General features: G+C 36.7%; 1 protein-coding gene across 3 annotated transcripts in view; it reads left to right on the top strand.

Moving 5' to 3' along the window:
* Positions 1-21,836, top strand: part of fhl3b (four and a half LIM domains 3b) — a 24,198-nt gene extending 2,362 nt beyond the window's left edge. Inside the window, exons 1-6 of one of the 3 annotated variants that reach the window (XM_067412184.1) lie at positions 6,863-6,943; positions 11,398-11,584; positions 15,700-15,874; positions 20,012-20,181; positions 20,298-20,484; positions 20,945-21,836. In XM_067412184.1, the coding sequence (XP_067268285.1) occupies positions 11,429-11,584; positions 15,700-15,874; positions 20,012-20,181; positions 20,298-20,484; positions 20,945-21,093 (837 nt within the window). In that variant the 5' untranslated portion in view covers positions 6,863-6,943; positions 11,398-11,428 and the 3' untranslated portion in view covers positions 21,094-21,836. The other 2 variants (XM_067412182.1, XM_067412181.1) reach the window with 2 other exon arrangements.
* Positions 21,837-22,024: the final 188 nt, after the last annotated feature.

Consider the following 22,024-nt stretch of genomic DNA (forward strand, 5'->3'; position numbering starts at 1 on the left):
ACTTTATTTAGTAACACTTTATTTTAATGTCATTGTTACATGTTACATGCAGTTACTATAGTTACAACAATAAATTATGCATAATTACTTGCAACTAATCATAAACCAAACCTTAATCCTAACCCTATAGTAAGTACATTTACTTAATATTTCTCAGTATTTAAATGTATAATGACAGTGTACCAAAGATACCTTAAAATAAAGTGTAACACTTTATTTTAAGGTGTTCGTGTTACAGTGTAATTATACATTTACTGTAAGTACTGAGTAATAATAATTAACTACATATACTTACTATAGGGTTAGAAATAGGGTGTGGTTTAGGGTTAGTTGCATTTAACTATGCACAATTTATAGTAATTACTATAGTAACTACATGTAACATGTAACCAAAATTACACAATTAGAGTTACCAAAATTTTCTGTAACTCCTAATTTGGTACACAATCGAATATGCATAAAATTTTGTCTACCAATGGAATTGCTTTGTTGTCCAAGGGGAAATTATCGTGCACAGCACTGTTTTAGTGGCACAGTTGTACTCTATCACCCCTTTGAGTACATAGATACGTTACCGAAAGAGTTACACATTAAGTATGTACTACGGGCCCAAATGTTTGCAGTCAGCATTTGTGTTCTTGTGTAGAATAGATATCTGACTTTATTTGTGCACTGCTACATACTGAAACACTAACTTTAACCTCTCTTTAAAAAGCTGCCTCATTTGGTTTCATTGTAATGGCAGGCATGGATTGAACATGGCGTTACGGGAAGGCGCCAGTAGGTAAACATGATGCTTGTTTATAGAGCAGGGTAAATATGGCTTGTAAAAGAGTAATTAAGACTAACATGGACATTTATTCTCTATCCGCAAGCCGACTGTGGCGTCCACGCTCGCACACATCGGTTTTTCCACCATCTAAGTGTATGATATCACCAGCAACTTTCAGACATACAGCGAATTTGGCACCAAACGGAATATTTCCACTCACATCCAGCAAACACGTCATTATGGGGTCTGATTGGAAGAGTGTATATGGAAGTGGGGGGCTGTGACCACATAATGTTTTTATTTGGCCCAAAAACTGGTATGCTGTGTGTAATCTTTCTCCATGAGTAAATGGCAGAGATGTTGGTCTTCTAAGAACTCTGTCTGGTTTTTCTCAGCGTGGAGAGTGGAATGTGCCATTTTTAGGAAGAAAAATGCCTTTGTTTGCCCTTTTTGAAACCATCAAATTCTTCCCAACCATGGCCCTGACCACAGTGGCATTCCCACAGGGTGGTACAGGGCAGAGAGACAATAGCTGGACACTTGCCAGTAAAGAACACTAGGCTTACAGACACACTGAACCAGAAAAAATGAGACTTTTAAAGGGGTCATAACATGAGAATTCAAATTTGCTTTGAGCTTTTAAGCTTAAAACATCCTTCTCAAACAAGGCATTTATTTAAGAAATCTCCAAAAAAAAAACATCTCGTTTTGATATTAGGTGTGTTGGACTTTAAGCGGCGCTGCACAGACTGATCTAACCCCTCTTGCGGTACTTTGATGTCATACACTGATGGGTCTACACAGCGCCGCTTCAAGTTGAGCACACCTATTGTACGATCTGTGACGTCACATGGCAAATACATTTGCATTTGACTGCCTCCAGAGAAAAACATCAATGAATAGTTAAACATCATCACACAATAGGCCCCGCCCACTGGCATTCATTCACTCAACGACTGACATGTGCCTACACTGGATGTGAGCATCGCATTGCATCAAATGCAACTAGAGCCCATTATAATCACTGATGCTGTCTACACTGATACAGTATACAGATGTGTGTTCAGTTTTTGAAATACTCCTCACTTGAGTCTGCCGACAACAGGACAAATGGAAGAGTGAAAGAACATTTGCATTGATGCGTCCAGTTTTTTTGCATCTGATCAAATACAAAAGATGTATTTTCTTTATGATCACTAATACAATTCATGGAAAGATGGCAAAAACTAAAATGTATTAAACATATACATAATAAAAACTGAGAAATATATGTCATTAATAGCCATGAAATAAGTAAATTAGCCAATTTTGTTTAAATTAAGGATTGCAGAAATGAGCACACCCTAGATTTAATTCAACAAATGTTTAATATTCTAGCACTTAGTATACCCTCCTTAATTTTGAATATACTGCTCTGACACTTCTCGGCAGTGGGAGTTAACAAGTTCATGACAAATTGTCACATCTATCATGTTTAACTCCTGGATGATGAGCTCCTTAAATGCCCTGATCTTTAATGGGGAGTGTTGCTCAACTCATCTCTACAGAATCCCCCACAGGTGCTCAAGAGTGTTAAAGGGCACCTATTATGCAAAATTCACTTTTACATGGTGTTTGACCATAAATGTGTGTTGGCAGTGTGTGAGCAAAACCACCCTAGAATGAGAAAAATCCACCCAGTGTTTTTTTTACAATCTCAATAATTCATAAGCACTGTCTCAGAACGCCCTGTTCTAAGATTGCTCTCACTGTGACGTAGAATTGCGCTAAGCCCCACCCACGTGGTTTGATTGACAATCTGGTTTTGGCATAGACCCCGCCGTCGGTGATCGGTCAACCATCCTCCATTGTTTCAACGACAGCCGGTAATGTCTCCTAAGAAACATAAGTGTTCTGTTGTGGGATGTAATAATGAACATAGTAGTTTTCACTTACTTCCGACATCAGAGCCACTGAAAACGCAGTGAATGGATTTTATTTACGAAGGAAAGGCGCCACTCAAAATTCCAAAATACGTTTATGTTTGCGCGAATCATTTTTTGACTGACTGTTTTGAGAACGAGGGTCAATTCAAAGCAGGTCTTGCTTCAAAGTTAATCCTCAAGTGTGGATCGTTGCCTACTGTTCGCGATCCAACGTCACCTCCAGAAGAAGTAAGTGTATTTAATGGTTTTTGAGCAAATAGTCATTTCAGTCGATGTCAGCTAATTCAATAACAAATGCTTCTAAAGTTGTTGTCGTCGTCGTAGAATGTCTGTGTATATAATTTAAACCTTGTTTGTATAGTGTGTATCTAACGTACTTAGCAAACGTTATCACAGTATTTGTGTTTGTAGTTTCAAAAAATTGCGCGAACATTATCACAGTGTGTGTGTGTGTGTTGCACATCCATAATTGCAAAGGGGACGCGATTAAAACTCTATAAGTACATAAATGTATCAAATAACCATTCAGAGACGTCCTGCTCCATTCTCGATTGTGTTTCTTCTGCCGGAGTCTCTTCATCATCTGGGTCTGATTCCGGTTCAAACATGTACGGCTGAATGCCATACAAAACAGCAGGTCTCTCACTCTCAGCCATTCTGCTTCTAACGACTGTTTATTGCCTTAGGTATGCAAGTTACGCCCTCATCCAAAGGCAGGGCGGGGATATGCAGCTCATTTATATTTAAGGTGGTACACACCAAAACAGCTCTTTTTAAAACAGGCCCAAAAAATGACATTTTCAAATGGTTATAATAAATTAACTGTGGGGTATTTTGTGCTGAAACTTCACAAATACATTCTGGGGACACCCAAGACCAATTTTACATCTTGTAAAAAGGGGCATAATAGGTGTTTAAGATTGAGTGCAATACATGTCCACAGAAGGAGAATGCATATCCTCATTGTCATGTTGAAAAAATGCCCAACAATGCAGGGAATGAGGAAAGGGTAACATCTTCTGTTTAGGTTTGTGTAATAAATTACACAATGGTGTGAGAATACATAACAGCATTGATGAAGCACAACTCCCTCACACCGTCAGCACTCATACATCCCTAATATAAGAGCTTTACTACCACTGAACTTTACTGTGGGAACCAGGCACTTCTCACTGTACTCCTCCTCTATCAACACCATAACATTTTGGATGCTGTTAGATCCAAAATGATTGATTTGGTCTCATGAGACCAGAGTATTGATTCCCAGAATCTATATTTTGTAAATATGGGCTTTGGAAATGACTAACTGACTTTAGGAAGTTCCAGTGAGAACAACAAACATGCATGTCATTTCTGCAGGCTGCCTCTTACTCTGTGAGATAAACAGTCACTCTTTTCATAGATGTTGCTGGCTCTGAGACTCTCGATTGGTATTTCTTCTGCTCTTTGTGTAGTAAAAAATCCCTCATCACTAAATGAAAGCTTAAAATGAAGGTCTGATTATATCAGGGGCATTGTCAAAAGTCCATTGTTTTTGAATTTCTGTGTTACTTTTGCTATATTTTCACACTTAAAACAATGATTTGGTAATCATCTTGTACCACTGTCCTCTTTTGTGCTAAGAAATAAGTCTCCTGACAGTTCTCTCCCAAGTGTTTCCATTGTTGACAGCATTAAGTCTGAGAATGATTCAGTGGGCTATATAACACTTTTAATTGTCAAGAAATTACTTCTCTTTAAATGTTTTGGTTTAACATGCTTACCTGTTGATCAAAGATTGCCTTAAACTTACACCAGATTTTTTTTTTTTTTTGCTACACAATTTATCACCTTGATAAGAAAATCTTAATTTCCTGAATATTTTTGACATGCTTCTTTGGTAATTGATTAAGCAGAACATTATATCTCTAAAGAACCCTAACATGTCTTCTAAGTAATTGAGTAATTGCTGACTTTCAGAAGTTTCAGAGGGGGTGTACTCATTTATGCTGTGCACTGTAGTATTATGATATTTATTATTATTTTGATTTTGCTTTTATTTTATGTTTTCATTTTAATCTTCATTTAACATTTAGTAATTTTGTTATTTTTGTATATTACTATATTATTAGTTTTAGTATTTTTAGTTTTTCAGTTCAATCTTATTCTATTTCATTTAGTTTCCAAGGCAAAATTTAAATTTTTTCATCTAATTTTTATTTTTATAGGAAATGTGTAAGTGGTTGCCAGGGCATTGCTTTGCAGTTGCTATGTTGACTAAGTGGCTGTTAACATGTTGCTATGCTATGCAAATTGCATATGAAGACCGCTTTGAATCTTTTGTGGTTGTTGAAGCATGTGTGAAATCATTAGTTTTAAGGTGCAGTTTGCCAGTTGTCACTGTATAGCTGCTTTGACACAATCTGCGTTGTAAAAAACGCTATATAAATAAAGGGGACTTGAAGGTCAAAAATCTGTTGAATTGTAATTCACCACAGATGAGAATTAAAAGTTCATTATATTGAGCACATGGTTGTTTTACCAGTCAAATGTAGTGATCCTGGATCAGTGTCTAAGATCAGTGTATAGAAGAGAAGGCTTTTTGAGGCAATGCATTGAAAAAGCATGCCCAAGGACTGGATAAGGAAAGCAATGTAATCCCTTCTTCTCACATAATAAAACCTGTCTGGCATATAGATATGTTTAATAAGCATCATATGATGGCTGTGTTGTTTGCTAAACATCTGAAGCTGGCTCTAACAAGTCCCATGACAGGAAGACACATTGTTCTTAAGAGTAAACAACACTCCCAAGATCTCAACCAAGATATTAGACTCAAAACTAAACATCTTTTTCATAACCCAAATTGGTATTTATTCTTCAGACTGGAATTTGCACTTTAATTAACATTTACTTCATTTCCCAGAATTCCAGTTTTGCTTGTCTCATGTTATTCATTCCGTGTCTTTCTCAGTTTCTTTATTTTATTTCACAGTCTGACTGTTTCAGCTATAACATTTGTCAGAAATATGTGAATTAATAACTACTAACTTTTCAACTACACTCTTAGAAGAAAGGTTCTATATGGAACCTTGAAAGGTTCTGACAGGTGATTCATATATACAACCTTTAGGGCTTCCATCATGGAATCATTTTATGGATTTAGTTTTAATTGATTAATTCAGTTTCAATTCACATTTAATTTTAATTACATTTTATGAAAACATACTTTATCACTTGAAAAAAACTTGAAATTACCTATTTATCATGAAAGTATAATGCATTTCTCCTTATATAGAACCTTTTTGGCATAAAATATTCTTTAAAATTGAGTCAAGAACCCTAGGGTTCTACAGTATGGAAGCTTGTTTCCACCACTGAATAAAAAATAAAAAAGGTAATTACGACTTTTTATCTCAAACTTCTGACTTTTTTTCTCAGAATTGAGAATCAGAATATAAACCTGCAATTGAGAGAAAGTTTATATCCCACAATTCTGATTTTATATTTCGCAAGAATTGCGTGATATAAACTCACAATTGTGAGTTATAAAGTTGCGAGATATCTTGAAATGCAGACTTCATTTCTCACAGCTGCGAGTTTATATCTTGCAATTCTGAGAAAAAAGTCATAATTGCGAGATGTAAACTCACAATTGAGAGAAAAAAAGTTGCAATTATCTTTTCAGTTGTTTTATTCCATGGGGGAAACAAGCTTCCATAATATAGAACCCCAATTAACTTTTTTTAAGAGTGTATGGGATTTAACTTTACTCTTTTTGTTATGGAAAAAAATTTAATTTCCTTCATAGTTTTGCCTTTCTCACTTTTCCTGCCATCTATTCCAAGTCTTTCTCAATAACTTTTTTTCGAAACTCACAGTCTGAACATCTGTCAGAAATATGCATTCACAGTATAAGTTTAAGTACAAGTTTACACGCAAGTGGACATACTCATTGTGGTACTCTAAATCTGGGATGAATTGAGTTTAATATGTGTTGATGAATTCATTTAGAATGACTTCAGAATGAAATGTAAAGCTTTTATTACACTGACATTTGGCCCGCAGGTGTTCAATAGCAGTAAATTCACTGGCACACAGACCTCAGGAAACAAACAACTACCAAAGTGCACACACACACACACACACACACACACACACACACACACACACACAGAGAGAGAGAGAACAACTGGTTAATATTCCACCCACTGAACAACAGGGTTGGAAACTTTTGCAGTTGCTAAATAACGTACTATGTGCTTCAGTAAGTATGAGTAATTTTGTGTAAAATTAGGAGTTCATTATATTTTCTTCTCATGCAGTGAATAAGCTGGACTCCAGTACATAGAATACCTGTGGAAACCACAATCAAAGAAAGTTTTTGCTGTTCTAGTGTTTGGTTTTACAGATCATTTAGCAGCATGTTTCTTTGGAGACCTGCGGCTTGGGGACTATATGAGGTGGAACCAGAACAGAGACGCCCTTCCTGGATTTGCCATTGCATGGGGTCTGTGTAAGTTTGTACTGTTTTTGGATGGGCGGCATCAGGCATCTCAGATCGTCTTGTTGATACAAGGGTTCACATGTGGATTGGAAAATATTCCTTGTTATGCAAAGTCATTAATCTGCACCTTGTGGAGGCAGGTTTAATCATGTGGGAATGCTGTGGAATTCATTTGATTAGTTGTTTGCCAATGTTCTGCTTTAGATGGCAGGCTTAGGTAATGGAGAAAGCTATAAAGCGTTCTTTGGAATGAAATCAGGTTTGATCTTTAGGGGAGAGAGGCATTAAAAAAGAAAAAGAGGATAAATATAGTCAGAAATGTGATTCAAATGGCTTTTTGTTGTTTCGAAACATTTTGAAATGCCATTAAAATCAGAGTTTTGTTCATGCATGTCAGATTATATGTGGATTTTCATCATTCAGTGATTGGTTGTTAATATGTAATGTATTGATTAATCGATTATCAAATTACTTAATCGATTAATCAAATAGTTTTTAGTTGCATGCCGTACTAATATAGGAGCTGTATAATACTGAGCTAAAAGCACAGATATGTCGTGGTTCTGCGATAAGTTTTCCAGTTCTTTTCCACTGGAATAAAATGGCTCAGGCGCGCAGAAGCTCTTTTTTAAGTCATGAAATGAGCTGTCACTTAGACGTCTACCGTGATGAGACACAAAGGCTGGTATGTCAGCGTAGTGGGAGTAATGTCACCTATGATCTTAAGTTACTTGGAATGTTTCCCACATTCTTTTCATCTTTCTGTTTATGTACATTCCACAACACTTACACATTTGTCTGTCTTTGTCTATTGAAGCTTGTTTCCCCCACAGAATAAAACAATTTAAAAGATAATTGCTACTTTTTTATCTCGCGATTGCAAGTTTACAGTTCTGAGGAAAAGAATTCTGAACTAAATCAGAATTTGAGAGGTATAAACTTGCAATTGCGAGAAATAAACTCGCAATTCTGACTTTTTCCTTGCAACTCTGATTTTTTTTCTCACAATTACAAATTTGTATCTCGCAATTCTGAGGGGGAAAAAGCTTTTTTCTCTGAATTGTGAGTTTATTTCTCACAATTCTGACTTCATAACTTACAATTGCGAGTTTATATAATGCAATTCTGAGAAAAAACGTCAGAATTGCAAGATGTAAGCTCGCAACTGCAAGAAAAAAAGTCAGAATTGGGAGATGAAAAGTTGCAATTAGCTTTTTTATCTTTTATTCAGTGGCGGAAACAAGCTTCCATACTTCTGTGTGGCATTATTAATTATTTTATTTAGTAGATGAATTGGACTGGATAGTGAATTGCTTTTCACATCAAGTGATCATGATCGTACATGTAAACTCTCTCAAAAGTGTTATGTATGTGTGATTATTTTATTTTAATTTTTTTATTTTATCTTTTTTTATGGAATGGATGACTTTAGTAGTGTTTATGGATACACTTAAGTTGGTTGATGAATGTCTAGAGAAAATAGAACTGGAATCCAGACAAAGCAGCAGCATGTTTTGGTCATAATTCCAACAATTCCATTTGTGTTAGTTCTACTGTCTTAACTACTATGGTAAAATGTGGAAAATAATGATAATATGACAATGTGTCCAAACATGTGACTGGTAAACCTCTTGATGCTCATGAAGGAATGTTCTGTTGTTTATATAAAGAGTCACTCAGTGTCCTGTACTGCATTGCTCTCGTCATTTCTCAGCAAAAACAAGATGGTTTAGGGGGAATCTGAGCGTGATTCATAACAGTTTCCAGTTTACAAGGCCGTTCACTCATTTGGGGGTGAGAACAGGATATGAAGGAGGGGGAGACAGCAATATCACTGTCATAAAAGGGAGTTGTGATGTTCCTGACCCTCGGGGAGTTCTACATCTCATTCCAACCGCATGTTCTACAATCAGAACGACTCCCACAAAGAATGCTAGAGGAGAAGCAGGAATGGGGGGACAAGAGATGCAGGCAGAGAAAAACTACAGACTTCTGGGAGTTTGTCAGTTACTTGTTTCATTGAATGTCTTAATTTATTTACTGTCTTCCACCCATTGTCCACTGAATTTAAACCTGTAAAGTATGCACATGAGGGTATAAATTATGGCAAGGGCCAATTAGATTAAGCTGCAGACAGAAGATCTACAAAACAGGGGGTGGGGTCTCCACATGTAACTCCAAAATATAGTTTCTAAATTAAACACAGTTTCTCACAGAAAGTTTAATTGATCTTACATAAAATACAGTAGTCAGCATTTGAAGTGGATCAAAAAAGTTAATCAAAGTTGTCCTAAGAAGAAGGTTTTAGGACAACTTTAATGAACTTTTTTGATCCACTTCAAATGTTGACTATTATATGTCATTGTAACACTGTTCTTAAGTATGGGGAGAAGGAGGCGGGAACCGGCGAATGTTCAACAAAACTCAAATTCAAAATAAACAAATACAAAACGAAAGTAATGTCCCTCGCGGATGTCTGCCGGCAACACAAACATCATAAAACATAAAATAGTCCCTCTCTCGTCCTTCACTGTTGTCGCTCCTCCTTTTATGCTTCCGGAGCTCCTCCGTGAGAGACTCGAGGCCGGTGCGCCTCGGATGAAGATCGTTAAAACGCGAATCACCGGCCTCGTGCCGTTCCCTCACGGCTCTCGCCCGTCCTGCTCGTCACAGTCATATACTGTATGCTAAAGTTATAAAATATGCTAGATAAATAAATATGCCTATATAAATATGGCCACGAGATTGAAGTTTCATATTTGAGGGCCGATAGCTCTGTGCGTTTGGGACCGGGGGCATTCAGACATGGCCGAGGGGACCTCTCGTCCCCCCAAGCATCCTCAAACACTTGCCCGTTTTTTAAGATCCAATCAATTTTCAATGCGTAAAAGAAGTTCCGCCCTACATGCACTGTAAACCCTAATGCTCAAAATACTTAATTCTTTTGAGTAGGACAAACTTAAATTAAACAAATTAGTTCAGTTAAATTAACAGTTATGAGTATTTAAAACTTCCTTTTACTTTTGAGTTCACAGCACTGACATATTTCAAGTAAACTAAACTGTTTTAGTTGCAGCAGATTTCTAATTCCCAGCATGCTTTGCATCAGACTGTCTAAATGTTGAAATAAAGTGTTATTTTGTGTGTTTTTGCATAAGATTAACATAGGGAGACATAAGTTAGTGTTTAATGTTGTGTTATGTTGGGATTGACAGGGGGTTCTGTTATGTTAGTTTTGTAGGGTTACCATTCTGGTGAAGAGTAGACCGTGTGGTTAGGTTGAGGATGGGCTGCAAAACTTTTAAGACCACATATACTGTATGTTGTTTGATTATATACATGCAAGTATATATTGACAGTCTCTTTGATAATTATAATAGCATGTGTTTTTTGCTAACTAACATTTAACCAAGATTTGAATGTGATGTTTATGTAAATTAACTATATGTACTTGAGTAGGGCGAGGCTGAGAACTGTGGGAGCGAAGGAATGCCAGTGATGTGATTGTTAATGAGAGACACCTGTGCACCACACTAGCATTGCTCCACTTCCATGGCTCTCGGCCCCGCCCCACTTGTCACAAAAAAATTAAGTTCTACTAACTTAAAAAAAATAAGTTAGTTAACTTAAATGTTTTGAGGTAATAAGTTTCCTCAAATGTTTTGAGTATTCTGAACTTATTGAGTTTTACAGTGTGTTTTCTCATTGAATATCTTGTATTAATCAGCAATATATCACATTACTGAAGTTTAATGTTATATGTTGGATTATGAATGCTGTTTCTTTTTGAAAAGTGAGATGAGATTCCGTGCATTTTCAGTGTGGGAATCTGTTTATTCTCACGCTCCATCCAGGACACACTTAGTGGATGTCGGCCATGATCACACATTTAACACACATACAGAATGTGACCGCTTGTTTCCCCACTGGATCCTGATGACCGTCTGATCCATTTAATCAGAGATAATGACTAGACTCAGATCCCTAGAGTATCCTTTGGCAGTCTTTCTTGCTCTCTGTCTCTTTTTCTTTTTCTCCCTTTTTTCTCCACCGACACTGAGTTTTTCTCCAGTTGTTTAGTTAAAAACCTCCAGGCTACTGTGACAAAGTGTTTACTGCTTATTCCAAATCAACTGACGATATAATTCTTTCTGATGTGGAAAGACTCAGAGATAATTACTCAAACTTTATTTAAATCTTGTTTCTTCTGACAGTGTTGTATGAGTCAAAGAGGAGCGGAGCATCATGTCAGAACCGTTTGACTGTGACGGCTGTAAGGAGTCTCTGTATGGCAGGAAATACATTCAGGTGGACGACGTTCCCCACTGCGTCCCCTGTTACGACCGGCTGTACGCAAACACCTGCCAGGAGTGCAAAGAGATCATCGAACACGACTCACGGGTACATTTTTTACTGATAACCTATGTTGATTCATAGAACAACATTCCAATCAACCAATCAGGTTTCATGGATAAGTTTACAGTAATGTCAGGTTTAGGGTTAAGTGCTTCTACAGCCATGTTATTTACCTTCAATTTCCCTCTGATTTTAGGGATGGGTTAGTTATAGTGTTAGGTTTAGGGATTCGGATATGGTTAGGACTAAATGTTCAGACAGGAATATTGTTCATATGATGACCCAGAAATGCGTCCAACTTTGTGAAATCAGGACATGCATCATTTAACCACCACAGTAAGGGTTAAAATGCCCTGGAGAACCATGTAAAATACTATGGTAAACATTTAGTGCCATGGTATTTTTAATATGATTTATATATGATACTATCTGATACATAAGTGTTCTTATGTGTGAGTGACTTTCAAACATCCATAGTATTTTTAAACACTGCTATCAATTGCTTCCATTTGTACAGTGTTTGGACGTGTGTTCTTGTGTTTTATGATTGCTCTTCAGTGAGTTTACACACACAGAGGCATAAATTCACTCCATATACTATTTGCTGGAGATGTATCTGTGTATCATTCGTCATAGATTTCCACCCTCACAGCTGGTCACGCGTGACAGAGCAGTGCGGCAGACGGCCAATGCAAACAGAGCAGGCTGCAGACGCCACCGTCTGACTTACACATCCACTGGGAGAAATGCACACTACATAAATACTGCTTCTACACGCTCTCTCTCTTTGTGTTTTTCTCCCTCGTTCTTCATCAGTCATCCGTAGACGTGATGATTTGTGGGTCATGTGGCTGAAAGAACATCATTTGTTATACAACAGGTTTAACACAGTTGAGTTTGAACTTCTCTGAATCACTGACTCACAGGTCACATGACATGACTGTTGGGTTTCATGGCACTTTATACAATACAGATTGTTTCAAAGCAGATACAGTGATAAACAGGAAAATTGTGCATTTAGGCTGTTGATCCGTTGTAAAGATCATCAATTATTAAATTAGTTAATTCCATCTATAAAGCAGTTCTGTAAAAAAAAATTATGTCACTATCAGAGATCCTCATTAAGGATTGTGTATTTTGAGGGTGAATGTGAGCATCAAAATCATAGTTTTTTAAATTTTCCAGATTTGTGAAGTAAAAATGGCAGTTTCATTTTGGTTTGAATTAGGAGTAATTCAATCAGATTCAGTTGTAATTTTTTAATTACATTCCAATTAAACCATGTAAATACCATGATAAATGGTTTTCAGTACCACAGTATCTGATTTAATTTGATTAAATTTCACTTTGATTCACATTTGAATCTGATTCATTGTGAACTGATCCAGGTCAGTATTCTTCAATCCTATTTAGATAGATAGATAGATAGATAGATAGATAGATAGATAGATAGATAGATAGATAGATAGATAGATAGATAGATAGATAGATAGATAGATAGATAGATAGATAGATAGATAGATAGATAGATAGATAGATAGATAGATAGATAGATAGATAGATAGATTTCCGTAAAAATAGTATCTGTGTAGCAAATTAGCTCAAAATAAATATGAATAATTAATCATAACTAGTTATAATTAATTATTAATATTTTAATCAGTCAATAAAATTAACTTAATGTAATAAAATTAATATTACAATCAATTAACCTGTTGTTCAATGAACACACAGTGTTAATTGTTTATTAACTAAGAAATGTTCATTTCCAGGTTATGGGAAATAACAATCTTATTCTACTAAAAGCCTGTAGTCAGGACCGACATGAATAGGGACTCCCGTACATGAGCGCAAAACACGGACAACCTTACGTGTGACATGAACAAGACTTTATTAACTAGACTAAACACTTAAACTACTCTAACATTCACACACATACATGCATACAGTTTACCAAGAGAGAGAGGGCTAAAGCAGAGTACAGGAAGCAAGAAGTTACAGCATTGTTGGACATTCAGCAGATCAACAGCCTTGAGCAAACCATCAGTTTAGTTTTAACAGGCCCTTCTTTAAAAGGGGTAAGGATACTCAATGTATCCGATAATGAGACTAAGTTTGATACTTGCATGTCTCTCCAAGTTGAATTAAAACTGTCCTGATGCAATTTGTGGAGGCTCCTGTTGAATCTTTGCTGATATTTTCTTGACGAAAGAGAACCGGCTGGATTCAGAGGATCTTTGGTGAATGGAAGGTCTAGGCCGAGGCCTGGCACAAGCTTGGGGTTCCTTAGAAGCTTCTAGCTTCTTAAAGCATCATCTTGACGTCAGCATTCATCAGTAAAAGAGAAGAAGAGGAGGAAGAGCAGGAAGAGAAATTTGATCTTGTGTTCAGTGAATATAAGAGGTGAAGAGGTCACACCCTCTTAAGGTGTCTGAGCCAATAAGGAGTTGCCTCCTCGGAGGGAAGTTTTACGAGTCTTTGTTCTGTAGCAAGATATTAGCATAAGACACTGGATTGGATGAATGAGAAAAGAACCCTCTAAATTCTTATAATACTAATGTGTCACAGAGTTAGTAACATGTAACATAAATTACCAAATAGGAAATGAAAGTTGGAGTCCGTAGATACCAAGCATGCTGCCAATGTGATCTCAGTTAACTATACATTTGCAACTATGGAACATTAATACCAAAATAGTTCAAAAGAGAGAATTAATACATAGAATAAAGCCTATAAAAGGAAAGTCATGAGATGGGAAACTTGAATACATGTTTATACATTTCCCAAGTGGTTATATAGAGAATACGTAGGATTAAGAGAGTTTATTTGTCCTTCTCAGGAAGGATGAGTCACTAGTCTCTACAGCATTCTTATGGATCATAAAAGTACCATATAACTGTAACAGGACACCTAGTTGTGCCTGTGTGCTAGCTACACTTGGGATGTTGGTTGCAGTTTTAGGGGGATGAGTTCAGAGAACTTTGATAGTGAGAGTGAGTTTATGGGTAATTCATTGAATACCATGAATAATTGTGTGGCTGATTGGTCCAGACGCTACATCTGATATAATCTGATTCAATTTCAATTTGATTTACATTGGAATCTGATTCATTTTGATTTGATCCAGTCCTGTATTTTTTTTATCCTATTTGATTTGATCCAGTTCAGTATTGTTAGAGTACCATGTAAAAACTGTGGTAGGTTTTCAGTACCACAGTATCTGAGTTTATTTGATTCAGTATTAGTTTGATTCACATTGGAATCTGATTCATTGTGAACTGATCCAGTTCAGTATTGTTCAATCCTTTTGGATGGATGGATGGATTTCAGCAAAAATAGTATCTGAATTATTCTGATTCAATTTAGATTTGATTTACATTATAATCTGATTCATTTTGATTTGATCCAGTTGTGTTTAATCCTATTTTATTTGATTCAGTTCAGTTTTCATTTTAATTTGATTCAATCCAATCTGATTCACATGTCAATTTTAATTTCATTTTGATTCAAATTTGATTTAATATGACTTTATCGGATTTGACCCAATTCAGTTTTGATTCAATGTCTGTGAGAAACAGTAGTGTACATAGAGTACATAGTGTACATAGAGACGGTGAGATCTCTCAGATCTGATTTCTCACATCATCACTGGAAGATCTAAGACAAACATGCAGAGGTTAAACAGAAGCTTCTGTTCTGTGTTCAGTATTTATAGCCGTCTGGTCTTTGAGAGCTTGCATCAGTAGACGATAGTAAAGCATGTTTTCATTGTGTAGACACCATTCCTTTCATGGTAGTGGAAGTGACACAAAGAAAAGCAAGATCTGTTTTGCTTCAACATGCTTTTGGTCATAGAACTTCCTGCACAACCAGCTGTGTCACCTCTTTTCACCTTTTGTTCAGCTTTGCAGTGACCTTTGATCCATAATTTGATGATGTAACTGATTAAATAGAGTAAAATGCACATTTCTATGAACAACATGCAACATGTCACATCTGCCTTCTTGAACTATCCAGGGTAGTCAGTCTCATGCATGGTCACAAGATCTAAACTAAATTCAATAAACGAAGTACCGCATGATTTTCTAGAATGTTTTTAATATAATATACAGTTGAATTAAATCTATATCTGTATGTGTTCCTGTGCTGTCTGTGTTCAGGAGCTGTATTATGAGGAGAGGCATTATCACGAACACTGTTTCCGCTGCTCGCGCTGCAGCCGTTCTCTGGCCGACGAGCCGTTCACCTGTCAGGAAGACGCCCTGGTGTGTAACGAGTGTTACTGCAGTGAGTTTTCCTCAAAATGCGTGGCCTGCGCCAAGACTGTGATGCCAGGTACATCTACACACACATATGCATATGCTTATATTTCATCGCTGTAAAAAAAAAAAAAATCAATCAAAAAATGTTCATGTTGTCTTAAAGTTCAACTCAAATATCCAAGTTGTCACTTAGTACAACTGCACATTTCATGTTGACTAAACGTAACATTTTTAAGGAAGCACAAACACTTTTTTAAGTTGAAATAAACATACAAACACTTCAAACAAAAACACAACAAATATGAAATCATTCAGATGTAATCCAACAGGAAAGACCGTTTAAGTGTGTTTCTCACCCTGCCCGCTAAAGCAGAAACCGAGTTAATGAGTTTTGATTGGGCATCAGGGTGCAGCAGTAGAAATGTGACAGTGTGATTACAGACAAGCTCAGCTGAGAGAGGAAACCCTGCGGCCACGCTCGCACACACGCCTCCAGGCCTGACGCCAACACTCGGGCGTTACATTACCCATAATTACACTCCGCCGCCTGCCTCTGTCTCTCTGGAGCTTTTCAGAGAGAAATAAGAGATGGTGAAAGTTCCAGAAGGATAAAATTACAAACTGAAAGTGGCAGCTCTCTCCTCCCTCGTTCATTCGAAACAGACCCGTCGTCTCAGTCCCCCTCTGGGCTCATTTTCACGCCCATTCTCGGTCATTATACAGAGATCAGGTGAGCCATATCCCACCAAACCTGTACATTACATCTGCAACTTGTGCATTTCCAGATTCCAGATACATTTTATGGAAATACCAGCCAATGTGGAATTTTCAACCCACAGCTTTTGCATGCCTCAGAAACAAAACACCCACTCGAGAGGTTTTTGTTGACCGTTCAAGTTCAATTGTGAGCATAGTTGTGTAGACAGACTGTAGCGTGACATCATGTGTAGTTAGTGTCTGCATCACAAAGACTAATTACTTATCAGACATGCTTATCCACCCGCGACACAATAAAAACGCTTGAGGAAGAACCTGTAGTGCGACAACTGAGGCTGTTTTTCAGAAGAAAACCAATGCAGACAGGTAGAAGCACATTTGCAGATTGTGCAATGATGTATGAGATAAAAATGATAAAAGCTGAGATGATGTTTACCTTTGAAATTGAAAACCTCAAGAAATCAAAATAACAATTTTGTGGCTCACTTTATTTCTGTTATCTTTTTGCTGAATCTAGAGTTCCACTGTTATTTTAGTATTATTTGTATACTATATTTATTAACATTTTAAATTGGCTTTTAATTTTTTTATATATTTTTTATACATTTTACTTTTAATTTGGGAGTTTCAGTAATTTTGTTACCTATTTTTTGTCACTGTTCTTAGTTTACAGGTGCTGGTCATATAATTAGAATATCATCAAAAAGTTGATTTATTTCACAAATTCCATTCAAGAAGTGAAACTTGTACATTATATTCATTCATTACACACAGACTGATATATTTCAAAGGTTTATTTCTTTTAATTTTGAAGATTATAACTGACAACTAAGGAAAATCCCAAATTCAGTATCTCAGAAAATTAAAATATTACTTAAGACCAGTACAAAGAAAGGATTTTTAGCAATTTTGGCCAACTGAAAAGTATGAACATGAAAAGTATGAGCATGTACAGCACTCAATACTTAGTTGGGGCTCCTTTTGCCTGAATTACTGCAGCAATGCGGCATGGCATGGAGTCGATCAGTCTGTGGCACTGCTCAGGTATTATGAGAGCCCAGGTTGCTCTGATAGTGGCCTTCAGCTCTTCTGCATTGTTGGGTCTGGCATATCGCATCTTCCTCTTCACAATACCCCATAGATTTTCTATGGGGTTAAGGTCAGGTGAGTTTGCTGGCCAATTAAGAACAGGGATACCATGGTCCTTAAACCAGGTACTGGTAGCTTTGGCACTGTGTGCAGGTGCCAAGTCCTGTTGGAAAATGAAATCTGCATCTCCATAAAGTTGGTCAGCAGCGGGAAGCATGAAGTGCTCTAAAACTTCCTGGTATACGGCTGCGTTGACCTTGGACCTCAGAAAACACAGTGGACCAACACCAGCAGATGACATGGCACCCCAAACCATCACTGACTGTAGAAACTTTACACTGGACCTCAAGCAATGTGGATTGTGTGTCTCTCCTCTCTTCCTCCAGACTCTGGGACCCTGATTTCCAAAGGAAATGCAAAATTTACTTTCATCAGAGAACATAACTTTGGACCACTCATCAGCAGTCCAGTCCTTTTTGTGTTTAGCCCAGGCGAGACGCTTCTGACGCTGTCTGTTGTTCAAGAGTGGCTTGACACAAGGAATGTGACAGCTGAAACCCATGTCTTGCATACGTCTGTGTGTAGTGGTTCTTGAAGCACTGACTCCAGCTGCAGTCCACTCTTTGTGAATCTCCCCCACATTTTTGAATGGGTTTTGTTTCACAATCCTCTCCAGGGTGCGCTTATCCCTATTGCTTGTACACTTTTTTTCTACCATATCTTTTCCTTGTCTTCGCCTCTCCATTAATGTGCTTGGACACAGAGCTGTGAACAGCCAGCCTCTTTTGCAATGACCTTTTGTGTCTTGCCCTCCTTGTGCAAGGTGTCAATGGTCGTCTTTTGGACAACTGTCAAGTCAGCAGTCTTCCCCATGATTGTGTAGCCTACAGAACTAGACCGAGAGACCATTTAAAGGCCTTTGCAGGTGTTTTGAGTTAATTAGCTGATTAGAGTGTGGCACCAGGTGTCTTCAATATTGAACCTTTTCACAATATTCTAACTTTCTGAGATACTGAATTTGGGATTTTCCTTAGTTGTCAGTTATAATCATCAAAATTAAAAAGAAATAAACATTTGAAATATATCAGTCTGTGTGTAATGAATGAATATAATATACAAGTTTCAGTTTTTGAATGGAATTAGTAAAATAAATCAACTTTTTGATGATATTCTAATTATATGACCAGCATCCGTATGATATATATATATATATATATATATATATATATATATATATATATATATATATATATTTCTACATCTTGTTTAAGTTTTTCAGTTTTATATTCATTAAATGATATTCTGTTTATATATTAATTATTTTACAAGAAAGTTATTTTTTATTTAATAACACGTGTACACTGTAAAAAAACAAACAAACAAACAAACAAACAAACAAACAAACAAAACGGATAATGGACTGACAAAAAATTACCATGACATTATCCAGTAATTTTAGGACATTTCGTTAACCCTAAAGCACAACACAATGATATTCAAAATTCAAAATACAGGTAAAACACCTGTAAAAAAATAAAAATAAAAATAAAAAATCTGGAATATTCCATCAAATTAATACATTCTGCCCTATGTACTGTTAAAAGGTGAAAAACATTTAGCAAATATTTGCATTTTAAATTTTCAGTCTTTCCTTTCAGGCAAAATGGACAAAAAATATGAATGACTCATCTTGCACTCAGGGGTGTTTGTCCAATAAAATGCTCTCTAAACTGCAGAAAGGTCCTCTTTTTAATTGGTAATTGGTAATTTCCCAGTAAAAATATGTACAAATCTTTGAAACAAGATCAAATTAAATTGAAGCACTCTTTTAAAATTGGTTCTCACTTGTTTTATCTTGCTCATCTTGTATTTTTAGATATTTAAAATGAAAATTTTATGAAAAATACATGATACATATATATACACACAGAGTTCAGGCATGAGAATCTAACCGATCGCTGATAGGTTCTTTCTATGCCATGGAACCAGCCAATTAGAAGTATTTCCAAATCCATGCAACCATATCGTACCCTAGCCTGCGATTGACAAGCTGCGCAATGTGAAAGCGCTGTTATCCCTCCTCCTCTTCCTCCTCCCCAGCACCACCTGTAGAGATCTGCTACGGGGTTCTACCATTCTTGCAGCAGCCTTTTCTTTGTTTTTATATATTTGACTAAGCTGGACAAATGATTGTATTTGCTCAGCAGCAGCAGTAGCAGATCTCGTACGCCAAAATCAAGCCATGTACTTCATGCCCCATGCCAATAAATGTATGGAAGACCTCCTGCTCTCATTAGTAGTTGCATTGACTTTCTTGTGTTTCTTGTTTTGTTGTGTAGCTTTGCTCACTCTAAGTGTAGATGAAGTGTTTATCAGTTAGTTTGAAATGTTTTCGATCTCTCAGGCTCCAAGCGGCTGGAGTATGGAGACTGCACGTGGCACGAGGAATGTTTCGTTTGTTGCGGCTGTGAGCAGCCCATCGGCGGCCAGTCCTTCATCCCAGATAAGAGCAAGTACTACTGCGTGCCCTGTTACGAAGGACGATTCGCCCCACGCTGCGCCCACTGCAAACAGGTGAAAGAAAACTAAACTACACACATCTGAATATGAATCTAAATATTTAGTATTTTTTGCTTTTATTTCATTGCCAACCTCGTTGTATGACAGTGATTTTGTTGGTCTTGTCTCAGATCTTGGTTCAGGGTGGCGTTACGTACAGAGACGAGCCCTGGCACAAAGAATGTTTCTTGTGTACGGGTTGTAAAGTCCAGCTGGCCGGACAGCCTTTCACAACGCAGGGTGAAGATCCGTACTGCGTGAAGTGCTTCAGCAACCTGTACGCCCAAAAATGTGCCGCCTGCGACAAACCCATCACAGGTCAGTGTGTGTTGATGTGTCCTTATAACAAGAGCGCTCTTCATTACCAGTCCCCTCAGCTGCTAACAGAAACACTTTGTCTGAAACAAGAGACAGTGTCACATAAACAGGGTCATGTGTTTGGAGGCTGTTGAGTCAGTTTGAATATAGTTTTGCTTGTGCATCGAGGACTCAAGAGTTTCACATCCACCGGGTCATGAACTGACTGAATCAAGACAGAGTCAAACATCTAGACTGTTTATATGTTTTAACACTGTAAAGCCTACTGTATCATATTTGAAGAACTTCTTTTGTTTTACACAACAATATAGGTTTGGAACAATATTGAGTGAATGATTTTTAGCAGAACTACACTGTAAGAAAAAAATCAGTCCATAAAAAACAGAAAAGACACTGGTAATTTTAGGACAATATCTGTTAAGTTTACAGACTTTTCTATTAACCATAATGTTTTTCTCAGGTTTTGGAGAAGGGAAGTACGTCTCGTTTGAGGATCGTCAGTGGCATCAGCCGTGTTTTCAGTGTTCGGAGTGTTCGGTGTCTCTGGTTGGCGCTGGATTCTTCCCTGACGGGACAAAGATTCTCTGCAAAAGCTGCAATGCCAAATAACCGACAACTGCTTCTGTAGATGTGCTGAAGAACAGACCTTTGTGTAATAGAAACACATTCATGAAACGTTTGAATTTTAAGATTTAAATTTTAAACTCAAATCATTTGAACTCAACATGTTTCATGCCAAAGTCACTCGTTTCCTGATATGTTGTTGTTCTCATCTTTGTAGTCTTTCTTTGCAGTTTTGATTTTACATTTGAGTAATTTTCCATGTGTTTGCATTAACATCAGGCCTTTACATTCCCTCCAACAGCAACATTCCTCAATGAAATTTACATTTGAACAAAACACAAACTGACCCAAATGACTGTTCATATGTGAAGGCATGTGTTAAGTAAGACGGGATTGAATCGTGTAATGAAGCATTCGAATGTGGACAGACAATGTTGTTTATATTAAACAAAGTGAATTTTTATCTTCATTCATTGGTGCATTAAAATAGTGCACTGTAAAATTCACTTTTAATAATTTTCACATGAAATATTCACATATTAATAATGATTTAACAGGTGGCTTGCTATTTGTGTTGCTTTCAAAAGAATAGTTTTAACTTTTTTTTTTTTTTTAAATGTTTGATGAATTTTTGCATAAAAATGGCTTCTGTAAAACAGCTCCTGCTTTTGTGTTTCCTTTTATAAAATGTTTGTTACATATATAAAATTACTTTCAAATATTATGTGAGGTTTAGTCAAATTATGTTTTCTCTTTTTTAACAAAAATAAAACATGTACCTATACATTTCTGAGACAAAATGTCTGAAGAAATATGTAAAGGTTATGCAAATCCTGCATATAACTCCATCCTAACTTCTCTAAGCATGTATAAACCCTCCATGTGAAATTCATTCAACTGCTCATTTTTTAAATCTTGTGCGAAACATTTATTTTTTGACCCTTTACCGGATGCCACATTTCTGACAGATTTTTCA

Source organism: Chanodichthys erythropterus, chromosome 15, assembly GCF_024489055.1.
Source record: "Chanodichthys erythropterus isolate Z2021 chromosome 15, ASM2448905v1, whole genome shotgun sequence".
Classification (NCBI taxonomy): domain Eukaryota; kingdom Metazoa; phylum Chordata; class Actinopteri; order Cypriniformes; family Xenocyprididae; genus Chanodichthys; species Chanodichthys erythropterus.